General features: G+C 55.5%; 2 protein-coding genes across 6 annotated transcripts; both read left to right on the top strand.

The window, feature by feature from the left end:
- The first annotated feature begins 477 nt into the window (after positions 1 to 477).
- On the top strand, positions 478 to 10674 carry NEK8 (NIMA related kinase 8). Of its 5 annotated transcripts, none has more exons than XM_036033340.1 (16): positions 1599 to 1956; positions 3869 to 4040; positions 4190 to 4395; positions 4635 to 4867; positions 5097 to 5228; positions 5936 to 6144; positions 6308 to 6387; positions 6471 to 6652; positions 6746 to 6896; positions 7303 to 7379; positions 7692 to 7809; positions 8454 to 8604; positions 8837 to 9000; positions 9106 to 9264; positions 9439 to 9597; positions 9991 to 10674. In XM_036033340.1, the coding sequence occupies exons 2-16, from the start codon at positions 4027 to 4029 to the stop codon at positions 10017 to 10019; spliced, it is 2064 nt and encodes a 687-aa protein (XP_035889233.1). In that variant the 5' UTR covers positions 1599 to 1956; positions 3869 to 4026; the 3' UTR covers positions 10020 to 10674. The 5 variants fall into 5 exon arrangements, with proteins under 5 accessions (XP_035889235.1, XP_035889234.1, XP_035889233.1 ...); XM_036033339.1 differs by having other exon boundaries at positions 3869 to 4055; XM_036033342.1 differs by lacking the exons at positions 1599 to 1956; positions 3869 to 4040 and adding an exon at positions 478 to 756.
- A 482-nt stretch (positions 10675 to 11156) lies between these two features.
- Positions 11157 to 17168, top strand: TRAF4 (TNF receptor associated factor 4). The gene is made up of 7 exons (XM_028520694.2): positions 11157 to 11495; positions 14452 to 14503; positions 15106 to 15210; positions 15279 to 15440; positions 15530 to 15691; positions 15772 to 15927; positions 16184 to 17168. Exons 1-7 carry the CDS (start codon positions 11353 to 11355, stop codon positions 16814 to 16816), a joined length of 1413 nt encoding a protein of 470 aa, XP_028376495.1. The 5' UTR covers positions 11157 to 11352; the 3' UTR covers positions 16817 to 17168.
- Positions 17169 to 18489: the final 1321 nt, after the last annotated feature.

Raw genomic sequence — 18489 nt, 5'->3', positions numbered from 1 at the left:
ATTGTGAGCACTCTCTCCACCCTCAACTCCATTCTTGACACACCCACGACTTTTAAACCCGGGACCTGGGGATGGGTTGGAGTCCCACCTTGGTCTGCAATCTCTGCCCAGTCCCTGTTCTTTCACTGGATCACTAGCTTTTTTCAGGCTAGAGACGGACGTGTTTACCTGCCTCTACAGCGCCCTGCTTAGAGTCGGTGCCTAGAAACTGTTGATTAACCCATCACCACCCCTCTTCCCAGACCGCTTTCGGGCTCCTGGGGCCGAGCGACTGTACCAGTCCGCCTTCAGACTGTGCCAGATCTCTTCTCCTGGCTCCCTGGAAGCTAGGGTGACCCTCACTCTTCAGGCCTGTGGCCTGGAGCACTTGCAGCTTATGGCCACTAGGTGTCAGTCTGTACTCACCTAGGTGTGGGATTAACAACACCCCCACCCTGCCCCGCCTCCAAAGAAATGAGGTGGTACTTTAACAGGAGAGTTAGCCAGCCAGACTCGAGGGAACAGAGGAGCGAACTAAAAGCCAATCGGGAATAGGGGGCGAGAAAGGGGCGGTAGGCGAGGCCAGGAAAGTTGAAGGGTTGTAGTTGGGGGCGAGGGAAAAAGTGCTTCGAGAGGGAGGAAAAGCCAGAAACCTGAGGCGTCAGAGAGCCGGGGGCCGAGAGGTTTAGGTGTTTGCTTTGCTTCCTCTGTGGCTCCAAGGTTACACATTAACCCCTGTGGGGCTCCTGGGTCAACCAAGTCCCTCTTGGTTTCTAGGTGAGAGCACGAGTGTCCCAGGTGAGCAGCTTTCTCCCTTTGTGCTTGCTCCCGCTCCCCTGGGCAGTTTTGTCTGCCGGCCAACACTGGCCTGAGCCCTCAAGGGGCCCTTCTGGGGCTCTTCTAATGGTCATTCCACATGGAAAGGTTTGGGCACCCTTTTGAAGGATGTAATGGGAGCAGAAGATAAACACCTCATTCCTCATCCACTCGTAAATAGGGACGCTATCCCTTAGCTAATCACCATCCTCTTACTCCTTAACTGAGTTTTTATTGACTTGCGCAGAGCAGGAGGTGCCAGGGAGACACCTGTAATTAAACTCACTTCTGGTCAAGACCCTAAACAATCATACTAACCTCTGGGCAGAAACTTAGAACCTATGGGCCGAACGGCTGTCTTTCTTCTTTTCCCTGACGCTTTAAGATAGTGGTCCACTTCACTCCCATCTTCCCTTACGGAGGTTCTCCCTAGCTGGGCGTTGAAGGCAGTTACCCTGTGGCAGCATTGTGTCTGTGCAGCTGGGGGCTCAGAGTGCCGACAAGCGCGGTGTTTACTAGTCGGGACAGCCTGGAAACTGTGTCACAACCTCCGTAGGTGAATCAACTTACACAGGTCGGGGTTTCACTAGTCCCTCCCTAGGCAAACATTGAAACTAACCGGGCTGTCAGCCCCATGGACCGAGAGCGACGCACTCGATTCAGTTTTGGTAATGTTTATCGTTTGTGTGCCAATGAGAATTTGCCCTTTTCGAAACAGTTACTAGTGGGCAAAAATGGGGGCAGAGAGAAGTTGGTGCTTGCTTCTCACCCTCACTTGACCTGCGCAGGGCACCTCTAGCTTTAGGAAGCTCTGCGAAAGGGTGGATGAAATCAGGAGTGTGGGGAAGGTACAATGCAGGCCATTGCGAAGCGCGCCAAGAAATGGCACATCGCCCCGTCCTCCCTTGGACCTTGAAAAAGCAACCCCGCTGATCCGGGTTGCAGGAAAGTTAAGAAATCATAGAGAGATGCAAGGCTTAAACCGACACCTAATTCCACTTGCAGCTCCCAGCAATTATATTGCAGTGTAGGGGGCGTGGCTCCAGAGTGGGCGGGTTCGCGCATGCGCTGCGTCTGGGTGTAGGGGGTTCCGGAAACGTGACTGAGAAATGAGATGGACAAGTACGAGCGGATCCGAGTGGTGGGAAGAGGTGCCTTCGGGTGAGCCAGGGCTCTGGGGGAGGAAATTACTCAGGGAGAGGGAAAGTAAACCCCAACTCTGTCCGCGAAATCGCTGCCGGCTAGCCCCGCCCCGAAGTGTGAGCGCCTACTCTGGGAAGCCCCGCCCAAACTTCCGGTCCAGGTCCGGACTATGAGACTCAGCTTCTAAGGAGGTCACGCCTTCTGCAAGTTTTTTTTTTTTTTTTGCGCCCCCGCAGAGTTCTGGTGTTAGATGACGGATTCATTCATTCAACAAATATTGAGGCTTTCGGCGCTGGGAATACAGTTAAGAACAGGCGTGATCTTTTCCCCTTTAGCTTACAGACTGTAGGAAAAATGTACAGTAAACAAGACATTGTTAAAGCAGTTATTAACAAGCTGTGAGATCAGGGTATAATACAAGAGAAGTATTTTTGGGGGAGTGATCAAGGAAATTTCTCTGAGAGGTAAAGTTTAAAGCCAAGGTTTGAGGAATGAGTACCAGTCTGAGGGTGAAGGGAGAGCTTTTCAGGTCTTCATATGGAGAGAAATTCAAAGTATTCAAGGAACTAAGAAAAAGTCGGGTGTAGTTGGAATGTAGTATGCAAGGTAAAGAATGCTATAAAATGTGGGGACAGAGCCAGAATCTAGCCTTAGGCTTAGGTAAATGGTGTTAAATTTATTTGCAGAGGTTTATCGGAGGATATGTTCTTGATGTGATTTGCATTTTAAAAAGATCACTCTGGCAAAAAAAAAAAAAAAAGATCACTCTGGCTGCTGTATGGAATTTAGATTTGAGGGTGACATTTTGAAGGTTAGCACAGAGTGTTTTAAGGCAAGAAATGATGGTTTTTCCAAGAGCTGTACTAAAGGATACAGGAAAATGGATGGGTTCACAATATTTTGGAGGTAGAGACAGGATTTACTGATGTGTTAGTGTGAAATGGAGGAAGGATTCTGGCATGATTTTCAGGTGTCTGGCATTAATAACTGGGGAATGGTGGTGGTATTTGCTGAGATGGAAGAGACTGAAAAAGGAAAGGTTTTGGGGACAGGAATGAAGAATTTTATTTTGAATTTGTTAAAATTTAAGATGCTTGTGAGACATTCAGGTAGAGATGCAAAGTAGATAGTTGGATATGTGAGTCGGGCTCTGAGGAGAGGTCAGAGCTGGAAATATAAAGTTGGTATTTAGATGATCATCTTATAGTCCATTCATTCAGCAGATACTGGGCTCCTACTATGTGCTGAGATATGTACTAGATTATGCACTGGGGATATCATGGTGAACAAGAAAGAGCAAGAACCCTGCTTTTTATTTTTTTTATTTACTTATTTTTAGATTTTATTTATTTTTAGAGAGGGAGGGGAAGGAGAAAGAGAGAGAGAGAGAGAGAGAGAGAGAGAGGGGGAAACATCAATGTGCGGTTGCTGGGGGCTGTGGCCTGCAACCTAGGTATGTGTCCTGACTGGGAATCGAACCTGCAATGCCTGGCTTGCAGCCCGCGCTCAATCCACTGAGCTACGCCACCCAGGGCGTAGAAGCCTGCCTTTTTTTTTTTTTTTTTTTAAAAAAGGTATTTATTTATTTTTAGGGAGAGGGGAAGGGAGGGAGAAACGGAGAGCAACACAGATCGTTTGCCTCTCATGTGTGTCCCAATGTGGGACAAACCCACAACCCAGGTATGTGCCCCAACACAATCGAACTGGCAACCTTTTGCCTTGCAGAAGTATGCCTAACCAACTGAACCACATTGGTCAGGGCAAGAACCCTACTTTTGTGGACACCAACCATATACTTGAAAGAAAAATAATATGAATGGCTTCCACTCACTGAGCATTTTCCATGTGCCAGGCACTGTGCTAAATGCCTTACATGTATTTTCTTACTTGATCTCCTCAACAACCCTGTGAGGTCAATTCTGTTTTCCAGATGATGATGTCACATAATCCAAGACCAGATAACTAGTAGGAGGAGGAGCCAGGATTTGAACCCAGACAGTTAACCTCAGTGTCTGTGGAAACTTAAAGAGATGAAGACTAACTTTGCCGCATTGGGCCTGTGGTAAAACTGAGCCTCAAATCAGCTAAATGACTTGCCTAAGGTCTCAGAGTTTGTGGTTATTGCTCCCCATTCCTAAACTCAGTGATCTGTGCACTCAGATGCCCTTAGTCACTATCCAGTCACCAGGTCTTCCCAGCCTGATGCGTGGTGGGAGGCTGGCCAGTACCCACTGCTGTACTGTGTCCTCAGGATTGTGCACCTGTGCCTGCGCAAGGCGGACCAGAAGCTGGTGATCATCAAGCAGATCCCAGTGGAGCAGATGACCAAGGAAGAGCGGCAGGCAGCCCAGAATGAGTGTCAGGTCCTTAAGCTGCTCAACCACCCCAATGTCATTGAGTACTACGAGAACTTCCTGGAGGACAAGGCCCTCATGATTGCCATGGAATATGCACCAGGTGGGCCAGCCTCCTTGCACTAGCCTACCTCTCAGGGCCTCTCACCTCCGGGACAGATAGACACAGGTTAGCCAGCTTCCCTCCTTGGAATGGGCTTGGCTGAGGGTCAGAGGTATAGAATTCTGACCCCAGTCGTGTGATGCTGGGAGGCCCTTGCCTTGTCTGGGTGTTTAGTTTCATAAAAGGAAAGTCTAAGGCCTGGAAGAGGTTGGATATTGACTAGTCCCTTGTGGCTGCAGGTGGCACCCTGGCGGAGTTCATCCAAAAGCGCTGTAATTCCCTGCTGGAGGAGGAGACCATCATGCACTTCTTTGTGCAGATCCTGCTTGCACTGCATCACGTGCACACCCACCTCATCTTGCATCGGGACCTCAAGACCCAAAACATCCTTCTTGACAAGCATCGCATGGTTGTCAAGATTGGTGACTTTGGCATCTCCAAGATCCTTAGCAGCAAAAGCAAGGCCTACACGGTGCCTGGGCATGGAGGGGACCTCAGCAGTGCTGGAGATTTAGAGGGCCAAGCTCACTCTGTAACCCTATATCCCGCCCCAAGATTTTGGCTCCTTAGCCCCAGGCTGGGTTGTCTTTCAGGAGGAAGCACTTTGGCCTGCCTGGGGGAGAAGCTGTCTCCAAGTGGCCCTGTGGGCAGAGCTCTTGGTCTTCCCTCCGTGGGTTGTAATTTTAGCTTCCTTCCTGCAGGTGGTGGGCACTCCATGCTACATCTCCCCTGAACTGTGTGAGGGCAAGCCCTACAACCAGAAGAGCGACATCTGGGCCCTGGGCTGCGTCCTCTATGAGCTGGCTAGCCTCAAGAGGGCCTTTGAGGCTGCGGTGAGTAAGAAACCCCAAGGGGATAGCTGGGAAATCTCTATCTCCCTCCCTCTGAAGTCCCAGGCTCCAACTGCTTCTGTGATTCTTCTGTGTCTGAGTCATGTCTCCCTCAACAGACTGGTGGATTACACCAAGGCAGGGCTGTGGCTTCCTTCAGACTATGGATTCCTGAGGGTAGGGCTCGGGACCCCCGTTTAAACTGAGGGCTCCTGCCCTGGCCAAGTGGCTCAGTTGGTTGGAGCATCGTCCTGTACACCAAAAGGTTTCAGGTTTGATCCTCGGTCAGGGCACATCCCTAGGTTGTAGTTTGATACCTGGTCAGGGTGCTTACAGGAGGCAGCCAATCCATGTTTCTCTCTCACATGGATGTTTCTCTCTTTCTCTCTCTCAAATCAATGAACATGTCCTCCAGTGAGGATTAAACTGAGAGCTGCTGAAGGCGGGGCTCCTCCATCAGCTTAGTGACCCTACTAAAGTCAAGACTTTTCCCAACAATCTGGGGTTTCTGAGGACATACCTCCCCTATGAGAGGTTCTTGAAAGCAGGGTTTGGGTCCCCTTATCCCCTATCATTTTGGGAGTCCCCTCACCAGACTGAAGGCTCCTGAGCACAGGGCTGTGTCCACCCATCAGACGAGGGGCTGGGCTGGAGCCACCCACAAGCCTGGCCTGAGGCTCTGGCTGGCCCCACAACTTGTGCCTTCACAGAACCTGCCAGCACTGGTGCTGAAGATCATGAGTGGCACCTTTGCACCCATCTCTGACCGGTACAGCCCAGAGCTACGCCAGCTCGTCCTAAGTCTGCTCAGCCTGGAGCCGGCGCAGCGGCCACCACTCAGCCACATCATGGCGCAGCCTCTCTGCATCCGTGCTCTCCTCAACCTCCACACAGACGTGGGCAGTGTTCGCATGCGAAGGCCTGTGCAGGGAGTGGGGGAGGGAGCCCTGGGCAGCAGGGGCCACCCAATGGGAGCACGGGAGACTGGGGCATAGGGGCCCTCAGGACAAGTCCTTCGTTCCTGTGTGTGGGAATACCAGGGAAGGTTGGTTGGTGTCCTAAGGCCCCTGTTTGTCCCACAGGGCAGAGAAGTCCCTGACCACTGGGCCACCCCTTGCCCCAGGCAGCACAGGGAGCAGGACCACCAGTGCCCGCTGCAGGGGTAAGTCTAGCTGACTTTCCAGGCCCTTTTGGACACCTTTCCATTCCCGCCAGTGTAACAGGCCTGATGAGCTGCTCCCACAGGCATCCCCCGGGGACCCGCACGGCCAGCCATTCCACCACCACTGTCCTCCGTGTACACGTGGGGTGGGGGGCTCAGCGCTCCTCTGCGGCTGCCCATGCTCAACACAGAGGTGGTCCAGGTGGCTGCCGGGCGCACTCAGAAGGCTGGCGTCACACGCTCTGGGCGCCTCATCCTGTGGGAGGTGAGCAGCCTGCGGTGGGCCTAGAGTATGCTGAGGGTATGCCATAGGGAAAGGGGTGCCCAGGCTCCATGCCCTCCCCTGCCTCCTCCGCAGGCCCCGCCCCTAGGTACGGGCGGGGGCGCCCTCCTTCCTGGGGCAGTGGAGCAACAGCAGCCCCAGTTCATCTCACGTTTCCTGGAGGGCCAGTCAGGTGTGACCATCAAGCACGTGGCCTGTGGGGACCTCTTCACAGCCTGCCTGACTGGTTAGTGGAGTCCAGACACGACCCTGTGGGGACCCTGCTATCAGAAGGCCCCCCAGGGCAACTTCCTTCTTTGCCTGTCATTTACAAACTGCTCAATTAATAATGCTTCTATCTATTAGTTATTAAGCACCAGGGGTTTACTTAACACTATTTCTTTTACCCTTCACAGTGGGCCTGGGGTGGTAGTTATAGTATCTCATTTGACAGATCTGGAAACTAAGGCTCAGAGGCTGAGTCACTTGTCTAACATCACACACTTGGGAAAAGAGACCCCTGTCCTTATCATTCGTCTAGCCTTAGCCTCCAACTAACTTTTCTTGCTTCTCCAACCCAAGGTTGGACTGGTCTCTTTGGAAAAACAGCCTAATCTCTCTCCCTTCCCTTTGCTCCACTGCTTCCTCCCAAGACCGAGGTATTATCATGACTTTTGGCAGTGGCAGCAATGGGTGCCTAGGCCATGGCAGCCTCAATGACATCAGCCAGGTGGGTGCTGCATGTACCTTGGGGAGGAGGAAGTGGGGGAGATGGCAAGGAACCTGCCGGTCTGAGAGCTGATACCCAGGTTGGGGGCAGGGGAATCTTCAGCAACCACAGGTCCCTCCAGCTCCCAGGCTGCATCTGTTCTGGGCAGCATTAGGGGAAGTACAGAAACACCAGGCTTTCCCCAGTGGTTGCAGAGGTAGTGGGGGGAGTTAAAGAAACAGGCATCTCATGGAAATTTGCAGCTTCCGACTTTGCCCCTACAGGGGATGCTGTGTCCGGGTCCTTTGCCTACAGTTTCCTCTCTTACTCTAGCCCACCATTGTGGAGGCCCTGCTGGGCTATGAGATGGTGCAGGTGGCCTGTGGGGCATCTCATGTGCTGGCTCTGTCCACTGAGCGAGAGTTATTTGCCTGGGGCCGCGGAGATGGTGGTAAGCTCTCCACCCAGCCTCTGGCTCCATGTCACAGCTCCCGCTGGCTATGCTTTGCTCGAGTTTGCACCCACCTTCCACCCCATGGCCTGTTTTCTCCTCTTTTCTCTCCAATTCCATTCATTTACTCACTCCGCAAACCTTTACCGCACACCCACCATGTGCCCCACCATGTGCCCACCCTGTGCCGGATGCTGAGACAAGATGATCAGAGATGTCAGTTCCTTCAGGTACTTCTGAGGGAGAGTTCACTGACCTGCAGTCTTCACTGTGGCCCTCTGGGTGAGGCATCAGTCTGGGCATTGAAACTAGAGATGATTTAGATGCAGTTCCAGTCCCCTTGGAGGGCTCTGATGGGGGAAGAATAATACATCTTCATGACAGAGGACAAGAGCATCAGGGCTCTGCCCAAGATCCAGAGGTGTGGGAACTCAAGGAATGGCAAGGGACTCCACCTGGAGGAGTGGTGGTGGCACCTGAACAGGACCTTACAGGAGGAGTAGGATTTTGACCACAGAGAGGCCAAGGATGGGCATTTCAGGCTGAGGGGACCACGCACACTGTTACTGCCTTCCCAGGGGTCCTCATCCTGGCATCAGCAACCCTGAAGTTCAAACTAGCCCCACCCTGGCTTCCCCTTACAGGCCGGCTAGGACTAGGCACCAGGGAGTCCCACAACTGCCCTCAGCAGGTGCCTGTGCCACCAGGACAGGAGGCCCAGCGGGTTGTGTGTGGCATTGACTCCTCCGTGATCCTCACTGTGCCTGGCCAAGTCCTGGCCTGTGGGAGCAACAGGTAAGCAGGTGCCCCAGGATGACTTGACTGTCCCCTCGCCACCCTTGGCTGCTAATGCGCCATCTGTCATTGCCTACCCTCCACCAGGGAGTAGACCTAAGGAGGGCTGGGAGTGCTATTGGTTCGGCTCAGGGTGGGATCTGTCCCTTGGTGCACCCACTCTTGCCCAACAGGTGGAGGTAGGACAGTCTATACAGTATCATTTGGACTTGGCTCCTGGCTCTGCCCTCAGATTCAACAAGCTGGGCCTGGACCACCTGTGCCTGGGGGAGGAGCCTAGCCCCCACCAACAGGTGGAGGAGGCTCTGAGCTTCACGCTGCTAGGTTCTGCACCACTGGACCAGGAGCCCCTGCTGAGTGTGGACCTGGGCACTGCTCATTCAGCTGCTGTGACTGGTGAGCAGGAGGACCTGGACAAGGAGGCTGGTGGGGGACTCTGCTGGCCTCTTTGGGACCTCAGCTGAGGCACCCTGTTCCTTCCTTTCCTCTCCTCCCTTACAGCCTCTGGTGACTGCTATACTTTCGGCAGCAATCAGCATGGGCAGTTGGGTACCAGTGCTCGCCGGGTCAGCCGGGCACCTTGTCAAGTCCAAGGCCTCCGGGGCATCAAGATAGCAATGGTGGCCTGTGGGGATGCCTTCACTGTAGCTATTGGAGCAGGTGATTAGTGGGAGCAGATAAGGGTATGGGCAGGCCCATGGGCGATGTGAGGGGTATCATGCTAGGGTCTGCTGAACTCAGCAACCTCGTACTGGGACCAGTACAGCAGTCTGGGAGAACCACTGCTCACTGAGCTATGTCCCCTGTTTCCCTCTTTGGGGCTTTCTTTGGCAGAAGGTGAAGTATATTCTTGGGGCAAAGGGGCTCGAGGTCGACTGGGAAGGAGGGATGAAGATGCTGGACTCCCCCGTCCAGTGCAGCTGGATGAGACACACCCCTACACTGTGACTTCTGTGTCCTGTTGCCATGGAAACACTCTTCTGGCTGTTCGCCGTGAGTTACAAGTTTTCCCACCTCATCCACACGGGGTTAACCCAGCTGGCTTCTGCCCACACCCCCACCCCCAGTGGTCACAGCTCAAATCACTAAAAGCATCTTTAGTCCTCAAATGAATGAAAGCAGAAGCTGTGGGGTAAAACTGTTTCCTGCCTGGGGTTGGCACTCTGGGGCCTCATTAAATAAAGGGCTGCCTTCACTGCTTCCAGGGCCCAAATATATTTTTCTCCCCCTGTCCCTAGTCCAGTTTAGTTTAAACCTCTATTTCTGGTGGGGCAGAGTCCAGGGCCCAGTGCGGAAGGGAGAGCCCCAGGGTCGGGGGGTGATGCTTGCTGGAGGCTCTGCCCCCTGGGAGACTGCAGAGGTCTGTTTCCTTTTTGTCCTCTCCAGCCGTCACAGACGAGCCCGTCCCCCCATGAGGCAGCTGGACACACCTCTGCACCACCCTGCTGTTGCTTCTCGGGATGTTCTTGAAAAGTACAGGTGCCTGAGGCACAACTGTCCCCACCCGTGGCCCCTGGATTGTGTCCAATGGGGTATAAGAACTAGTGGAGCTTCTGAGCTGCTTTTGGCCCTGAATGTGTAAAACTCTACCTACCCTATCCCCCCAACACTTCTGTTTTTCCTCCCCACCTCTTCTCTTAAGCCAGTGCCCCCAGGGTCCAGCGTGCCCAGAGTTGGAAACCAGACCTAACCTTTGGAAACAGGGTGGTCTTCAGAGCCTTGGCAGAAAAAGGCTGGAGATGGATGTGGCTCTACCCAGACCCTGCCCCTCTCCTCGCTCTGGTAGAAAATGCATCCCTGGTGTCCTCGGGGACTGCAGCTCAGTGCTTTGGAGCAGGACAGGCAGAGCCTGCCTGGACTGGCCATTCCAGCGGCCTAGCCTGTGCATTGCCTGGGGCAGGGAGGTCCTAGGCAGCTTATGTCAACTATATGTCACCTGGCATCCTTGCTAAAGGTTGCCCCTCAACCCTCGCCATTCCTCCAAAACAGGTTGGGGGAAAGGGTAACTGGCTGGAGCAGACCAGTTTCCAGATGCCTGGGAAGTAGTGCCAATAAAAACATCAGCTGCCTGCCTAGAGTGTGGTCTCTTCAGGAGCGGGAGTGGCTGCCCAACACCCTAGAGTTGGGCTGGGTCCCCTGTCTCAACTGCAGGGCCATGGTCAAGGAAAGAATGTGGGCGCAGCCTAAGGCTGGGGCCAAGTTTGCTCTGGCCCAGCGCCCAGCCCTGCCTCCCCTCCCCAGCTGAGCTCCCCAGATCTGGTTGCCAGGCTTCGGCTGCCTAGCACCTGGAAGCTGGAGTCCTGGGCTCCTGAGCGACACGTGGCCCGCGAGAGCGGGAGTGAGCGAGCTGTACACCCGAGAGGAGTGAACCTTTGTAGTGCGGCCTGGCAGGTCCCCTGGGGCGCCCCCGCCCCAGCTCCACTCCTTCACAGCTCTGGGAAGAAGCGGAGCCACGATCTCCCTTCCCAAGGGGAAAGAGGAGCCGCTGCTTCGGGGAGAGAGGAAGCCCAGCCAAATGCCGACCCCGAACAGCGTCCTCGCGGGTGGGAGGGAAGCACGACAGGCACTGGCGCTAGGACCCAGCGGGCGCGGCTCCGCCCCCTCTTCCGGCCTGCGGGCGGGCGGGCTGAGCGGCCGGCCGTGGCCAACATTCGGTGCTGCCCGGAGCCGGGAGTGCGGCCCGAGCGAGGCGCGGGCTGTGGGGCCGCCGCGTGCCCGGCCCCGCTCGCCCGTGCCCGCTCGCTCGCCATGCCCGGCTTCGACTACAAGTTCCTGGAGAAGCCCAAGCGGCGACTGCTGTGCCCACTGTGCGGGAAGCCTATGCGCGAGCCCGTGCAGGTTTCTACCTGCGGCCACCGCTTCTGCGACACCTGCCTGCAGGAGTTCCTCAGGTGCGGGCAGGGGGTAACGGGGATGGCGGGTTCGGGTGCGGGGGACACCGCATGGGGAGGGGTCCAGGCCGGAGGCACACCGGGCCTTTGTCTGCACCTGGCCCCATGACCTCAGGGGCTCCCACCGTGACATCACAGGGCGGTGATGACGTCAGGCCCCAAAGGAAAATCCCAAACACTACAAATCCGTAGGGTTCCGGGTTACACCGGCTCCCGCGCCCGGTCTGAAGAATTCAATGCCTCTCTGCGGATTGGTGGTGGGGAAAAAACGCCCTTCCTGACCGGTAGCCGGCCCTTCCCCCTCACCTGGGAGCCACGGCGGCCTCATCCTTGAACTTTGAATCCTTCTGGGAAGAGGATGACAAAACCCTCCTTCCAGCATTGCACCTTAAACCTCCGGAGTTTTCACCCATTTAAGTAATCTCTTTGGATTCTTGGAACGTTACAAGAATGGCAGCTATTGTTCTCCCATTTCACAGAAAGATTCAAAGAAAGGTCTGACTTGCCTATGGTCACACAGTTTCTTAAAGGCTTATCTGGGATTTAAGTCCCGGCTCTGTGGGCACACAATAGAGGGAGGGCTGTGATGTCCATCTCCCCTGAAGAGGAAGCTGTTGGGTGTTCCTTTTGACCCCCTGGGGATCTTGAGTGCCTTGGGTGGTCTACAGATGTTAGCGACCCAGGTACCCCCTGGGGCTCTTGGTATCCGTTGGGCTCTGGGTGATCTGTGGTCTTGAGTCTCCTGCCCACACTCGTAGCTGCTCAGGCCAGGTGTGGGGAGGTTGTGTCCCAAGATCACCAGGGAAGCCTGAGCCAGCCACTGCCATGTGTCAGGAGGCTGTTTGCGGAAGGGTGTGGGCCAGGAGAGCATCTAAGGGGCTCCTGCCTTTAGTGCACCCTCCCTTCCTCCCTCCCTCCTTCCTTCCCTCCGGCTGTCCTCTGCAGTTCCTCGGCTGGCGGAAATCTCAGCAGGCCCTTTGTTTTCTGTTCCCCGAAGCCTGGGCCGGCTCCTGCCCTCACATATGCTCCTGCACACGCCGCTGTGCTGCCCCCTCCTCCTTTTCCCTCACCCTCCTCCCTCCCTCCTGTGTACACACATACTCCCCTACGACACACAGCCCCATTGTCTTCTCCAGTGCCCTTCCCCAGCCCTCTGGTTTCCAGATGAGGCCAGCTGAGCACCCCCACAACTTAGCTGACCCACCCCCACTGCCTCAGGGAAGGATCCAGGAGGGGGCGGCCAGGCCCCTTTCCCTCCACCTCTTCTGCCCCTCTCTGCTGCTGCTGCCCCTCCTTCCCCCGGAAATCCCCTTTTCCTCTCCCACAGCCCCCTCCCCCCATCCTGCCTTCTCCCCTGGGCCTGGGCCTCCACCGCACAGCCTGGAGCAGTCTCTGCCTCTGCCTCCCCCTTTCCCCTAGTGCCTGAATTTTGCTGCTGAGGCCACTGGAGGGAGGAGAGAAGAGGTGGCTGGACGGGCTCTGCCCCTCACCACCACACCACCACTCGACACTGTGCGAGGAAGGGTGTCTGCGGCACTGGCAGGAAACTTTGTCCTGGCGGGGCCCCCAGCTGCCCAGGCTAATCTGCCCGAAGCCTGGGGACTTGCCCCGGTCCCCTCCTTGTCTCCAAAGCCAGTGGTCAGCACATTCCTGAAGCAACCAAGCAGACCCCCCCTCCCCCACAGCCTACCCCTGTTAACCCACTCCTGCCAGGTTGGCCCCGGAAGGCTGGTTGCCCCGTGGGCGCGGGCACACCTCGTCAGTGCCTGGGCATGTATTGTTCTCTGCATTGTTGGCACAGCCGATGGTAGTAGTGGGGTCCGGGAGAGGAGGTTGGTGCCAGAAATCCTTTGGGCATCTGGGGCATGGACTACCCAGGTTCTGGGAAGTACCATTATTGACAGGGCCGCCATGTGGCCTCTGCTTCTGCCCCATTCCTGACTGCTTCCCACATAACTGACTCAAACGCCATGCCCGAGGGCCTTCAGTCCTGCTGGGTGAGCCTTTGCTCTGCCTAGGCCACGGCAGGCATGTTTGACTCGTCCTGGCCAGGGTCAGCAAGGCCATATAGGCAGAAGGAGGCATGCCAGCAGGTTCCTTGAGTGCTAACTGCCTGGTGGAGAGGGAGGGCAGCGGGCAGGGTCAACGGGCTTTGGATGCGTGCTGTGCAGAGTGTTGGCTGTGCTTGCCTCGACAGTTTGCCTTGCCCTAGCCTCTCTTCTGTGTGCTGTGTGGTGTAGCAGAACCTGTCTGAGCTGTGGAATCAGACACATCCAGGTGCCGCTTCAGCTGTAGCGTCAGCTTTCATCTGCAAAATAGGGATATTCAGCCCCTTCTCAGACAGGTGCTGAGGACTGGATGGGAGTGAAGTAGACACAGTGCCTTGGAGCGAGCCTTTCCTCTTCTTTGCTTTAGGAGACACACCCTCATGAGGAGGGAAGGGAAGGGATGGGATAAGGTGGCCCCTAGCTGACCTTTGCCCAGGGTTCTTGGCTGGGCACTCTCACAGGGGTTGGGAAGCCCTGGCACTTAATCTCAGCCCATCCCTGTTCACCCTGCCTGCCCCCCACCCCCACCCCAACCCCGTCAGCTCTTCATCCAGCCAATGAAAACTATCCTGGGAGGAGGGCATGGCTGAGCTGCCTGTTCTTTCCCAGTCCAGCTGCCATCCTGGGGGGAGGGGTGCCAGCTGCCACCTGTTGGCCAAATGCTGTCTGAGGCAGCTGTCTCTGCTGCCACTGGGCCCAGAACTCCCCTCCCCAGGACAAGAGCTGGGATCATCTGGGGTCCTGGGGAAGCCGGTACCCTCAGGACTCTGCTTGCCCTCTCAGGTGGGGCTGGCTAGGAACCGGTCCGGTGAGGGAAGGAGGCGGCCCTGGTTGAGGGGGTGGAGCCTGAGGTTCTCCCTTCCCAATTAGTGTGGGGAGCCTTGACCCTGTCCCCTCCCCTTTCACAGTGAAGGAGTCTTCAAATGCCCTGAGGACCAGCTTCCTCTGGACTATGCCAAGGTGAGTCCACTGAGCCAGGCAGAGGCCCAGGTACATGCTCTTGCCCTTGGTGGAGGGTGGAGCTACTGGCAGCCAGTAGGCTCAGGGCCAATGTCAACCTAGTGTTTCCGAATCATGCGCCCCCACAAAGGTGGCCTGTTCCCGCCCACCAGGCCAGTTTGCAAATGAGGCCCATATTTGCCCTGGAGGACAGGCACTATGCCCAGCCTATGCGGGTGCACAGAGGTGCTCTGTGCCCACAGGAAGTGCTCCCCTCCCCTCCAGGTGACAGGCCAGACCTGTGGCTGAGGGCTAGGACCCTTCCACCAGAGGAAAGGAAGCAGAGAGTTTGGGGGCTGCCCGAGACTGAGCAGGCTTATTGGCTGCCACTCCAAAGGGAGTATCATGTGCAGACTTGTTGGGGACCCCAGGATTCAGCAATGGAGCAGATACTGCCTGCTGTGCCCTTTGTCCCTGGGCACAGAAGGGAACGTAGCCCAGGAGAGGCTTTTATTGGCTCTAAGGTAGAGCTAGCCTCTCTGGTGGTGGAGGAGGATGTGGGGAACATAGCAGGCTCTGACCCCGACAAGTTTCTCCCACCCACCCCCCCCCCCCGTCCCCAGATCTACCCGGACCCAGAGCTGGAGGTACAGGTATTGAGCCTGCCTATTCGCTGCATCCACAGTGAGGAGGGCTGCCGCTGGAGCGGGCCACTTCGCCACCTGCAGGTGAGGCTCTGATGGGGGTGGGGACTACCCTTCACTTGGCAGGCACTAACTACAGCCTTTCCCACCAGGGTCACCTGAATACCTGCAGCTTCAATGTGGTCCCCTGCCCCAATCGCTGCCCCACCAAGCTGAGCCGCCGAGACCTGCCCGCACACTTGCAGCACGACTGCCCCAAGCGGCGCCTCAAGTGCGAGTTTTGTGGCTGTGACTTCAGTGGGGAGGCCTTTGAGGTGGGTGGGGCTTGGCTGAGGGTAAAGGAAGAGCGGGGCACCTAGTGGCCCAGGGATCCCTTGACTCGGCCCCTCTGGCTTTTCCACAGAGCCACGAGGGTGTGTGTCCCCAAGAGAGTGTGTACTGTGAGAACAAGTGTGGTGCCCGCATGATGCGACGGCTGCTAGGCCAGCATGCCACCTCTGAGTGTCCCAAGCGCACCCAGCCTTGCGCATACTGCGCCAAGGAGTTCGTCTTCGACACCATCCAGGTGAGGCCCTCACTGAACTGGGCTGTGGGGTAGGTAGCAGGGAGTCAGGCTACTACTGACCTCTGTCTCCACGGCCCTAGAGCCACCAGTACCAGTGCCCAAGGTTGCCTGTGTCCTGCCCCAACCAGTGTGGTGTGGGAACCGTGGCTCGGGAGGATCTGCCAGGCCATCTGAAGGACAGCTGTAACACTGCTCTGGTGCTGTGTCCATTCAAAGACTCCGGCTGCAAGCACAGGGTGAGATGCCCCTCCTCCTTCCTGTCAGCCTGCTCCTTGGTCCTTGAAGTCTCAGGCGTGGACATAGGGGCCTGAGCCATGGGTAGTCCCTGCTCTACAGCTCTCAACCTTTCGGTCCTTCTCCCTGCTGCCAGCCTCTTTCTCATTGAGAGCTGGATACCTGCCACCCTGTGTACCCACTCCTCCCCTCTGCTCTGGGTCTGCCCCTACTGATAACTCTTCTCCTTTCTCCCATGGCCTGGGGCTTTGCCAACAGTGCCCTAAGCTGGCAATGGCGAGACACGTGGAAGAGAGTGTGAAGCCCCACCTGGCCATGATGTGTGCCCTGGTGAACCGGCAGAGGCAGGAGCTGCAGGAGCTGCGCAGAGAGCTGGAGGAGCTGTCCGTGGGCAGCGATGGGGTGCTCATCTGGAAGATTGGCAGTTACGGGCGAAGGCTGCAGGAAGCCAAAGCCAAGCCCAACCTCGAGTGCTTTAGCCCTGCCTTCTACACACATAAGTATGGCTACAAGCTGCAGGTGTCTGCGTTCCTCAATGGCAATGGCAGTGGTGAGGGCACACACCTCTCGCTCTACATTCGTGTGCTGCCAGGTGCCTTTGACAATCTCCTTGAGTGGCCCTTTGCCCGCCGTGTCACCTTCTCCTTGCTGGATCAGAGTGACCCTGGGTTGGCTAAGCCACAGCATGTCACTGAGACCTTTCACCCTGACCCAAACTGGAAGAATTTCCAAAAACCAGGCACTTGGCGGGGCTCCCTGGATGAGAGTTCTCTGGGCTTTGGTTACCCCAAGTTCATCTCCCACCAGGATATCCGCAAGCGAAACTATGTGCGGGATGATGCAGTCTTCATCCGTGCCTCGGTTGAATTACCCCGAAAGATCCTCAGCTGAGCACACACAGGGCTCCAGGAGAAAGGAGGGTGGAACATGACCTCTGTTAGGCACTGGCTGAGCCTGGAGAAGGGGGCAGGACCCTCTTTCAGCTGCTTCTGCAGCCTAGGTTCTGTTACCCTATCCCCCCTCCCCCCTCCCTTACCACCCTCAGGTGCCTCCTATTGGTGCTTCAGCCCTGGCCCCTGTGGCGAGCAGGCCTTGGGGTTGTGAAGGGCTTGGAAACAAGTGATCCTAGGGCCTGTCTCCTCTCCTGGGCAGGGCAGACATGCCTTGGTGCCAGCCACACTCTACCTGGACTGAGGTGCCTGCTGGTGCTATGTCCCAAGAGCCATAGGGGGGAAGGGGGAGTTGGGTAGTTAAAGAATCTGTCTTGAGATCTGATTTCTTTTCCCCCTTCCCTAGCTGTACCTTCTCTGGTTATTTATTTACTTAGTGCCAGGAGGGCACAGCAGGGGAGCCCTGATTTTTAATAAATCCTGAATTGTATTTATTAATTTGGTTCCAGTCTGACTCATCTGTGTTGGTTAGGGTTCTGGAAGGCTGGGCCCAACGGTGAAAGAAGAGGACCACCAGTCCGAGATAAGCAGCAGCCACTCTGGCGCCAGGATCCAGCTGCCCTGCTGGGTCGCCCTCTGGTGGATGGCAGGGGGAGTGCACCAGGCTTTGTCTGGATGAGATGCCTGTGCTGCCCTCTGGTGGTTAGACGGCGAAGGTGCAGGTTCTGAATATTACCAAGTTGGAATCCCAGATAGGCCACCAAAGAGAGTGCCTCTGCGCTGGGCAACTCTTTCTTGGTCTCGTGATAATAGCTACCACTTATTATTTTCATGTGGCAGACACTGCTAAGCACTTTACCTGTGTTATTTCATTTAATGCAAGAGTCAAGTTAAATAGCTTTTATCACAATAGAAGAGCCTACCTTAGTAGGCCATAGTGAAGATTTAATAATCAGACAAAGCACGTCCCCGGCACCAAATAAGTGCTTGATGAATGTTAACCTGACTCCAAAGTCCAGCCCACATCCAGAAACTGAGCTGAGCAAAGGGGCCTTCAAGGTGTATAAGGCAACTGGATTTTCTCATCCATACTCATTTGGTTTTCCTATTAAGCCTCAGTGGGTGCCTGTGATTATCCACACTTGACTGATGAAGTAAAAAACAGAGGAGTGAATTGACTTCAGTGGTCTTTAAGCTGGTTTGGGGCAGGACCTGGGTTGTTTGAAGCTCCAGCAATCCTTAGAAGTATAGCTCCTTTTAATTTTGCCAATAGTTGGATTTTGGTTTGGACCTTTGCTGTGCTTCCTTTTTGACAGATTACTTAGCTATATGTGGGGTATCTGTTCTCACTGGTAAAATCAGAGTAATATTGCTCACCTAGATTTGTTGTAAAGATAAGCCAATCAGTATAAGGCACCTTAATCTTGGCTGGCCCTGTGAAGCCCTACAACAGAAACATCTAGTGAAGGAAAGGTTTGAGGGCTGTAGTTCTCTCTTGCCTTCACCACACAGCTCAGGTGAAGGGAGCCCTTCTTAGAAAGTGACAGGAAAGGACAGCCTGACACTGCCTGCCTGGGAAACCAGCTTAGCCTTCAAAAAGTCAAATTCACTGATCTAGGGAGTGAATGAGGGCCCTGACTGGCTTTCTGATAAAGACAGCCCCTTCGCCAGCTA

Source organism: Phyllostomus discolor, chromosome 8, assembly GCF_004126475.2.
Source record: "Phyllostomus discolor isolate MPI-MPIP mPhyDis1 chromosome 8, mPhyDis1.pri.v3, whole genome shotgun sequence".
Taxonomy (NCBI): Eukaryota; Metazoa; Chordata; class Mammalia; order Chiroptera; family Phyllostomidae; genus Phyllostomus; species Phyllostomus discolor.
Note: the sequence above shows the minus strand (reverse complement) of the source record. Positions and strands in the feature narration are given on the sequence as shown.

Bases quoted from the DNA above. Each gene is read 5' to 3' on its own strand.
- TRAF4 (XM_028520694.2), top strand. From the start codon at position 11,353: ATGCCCGGCTTCGACTACAAGTTCCTGGAGAAGCCCAAGCGGCGACTG. The intron at 11,496-14,451 runs GTGCGGGCAGGG...CCCCTTTCACAG, and splicing joins TGCCTGCAGGAGTTCCTCAG to TGAAGGAGTCTTCAAATGCC. The intron at 14,504-15,105 runs GTGAGTCCACTG...CCCCGTCCCCAG, and splicing joins TTCCTCTGGACTATGCCAAG to ATCTACCCGGACCCAGAGCT.
- NEK8 (XM_028520692.2), top strand. From the start codon at position 1,910: ATGGACAAGTACGAGCGGATCCGAGTGGTGGGAAGAGGTGCCTTCGG. The intron at 6,145-6,307 runs GCCTGTGCAGGG...TTTGTCCCACAG, and splicing joins GGCAGTGTTCGCATGCGAAG to GGCAGAGAAGTCCCTGACCA. The intron at 9,598-9,990 runs GTGAGTTACAAG...TGTCCTCTCCAG, and splicing joins CACTCTTCTGGCTGTTCGCC to CCGTCACAGACGAGCCCGTC.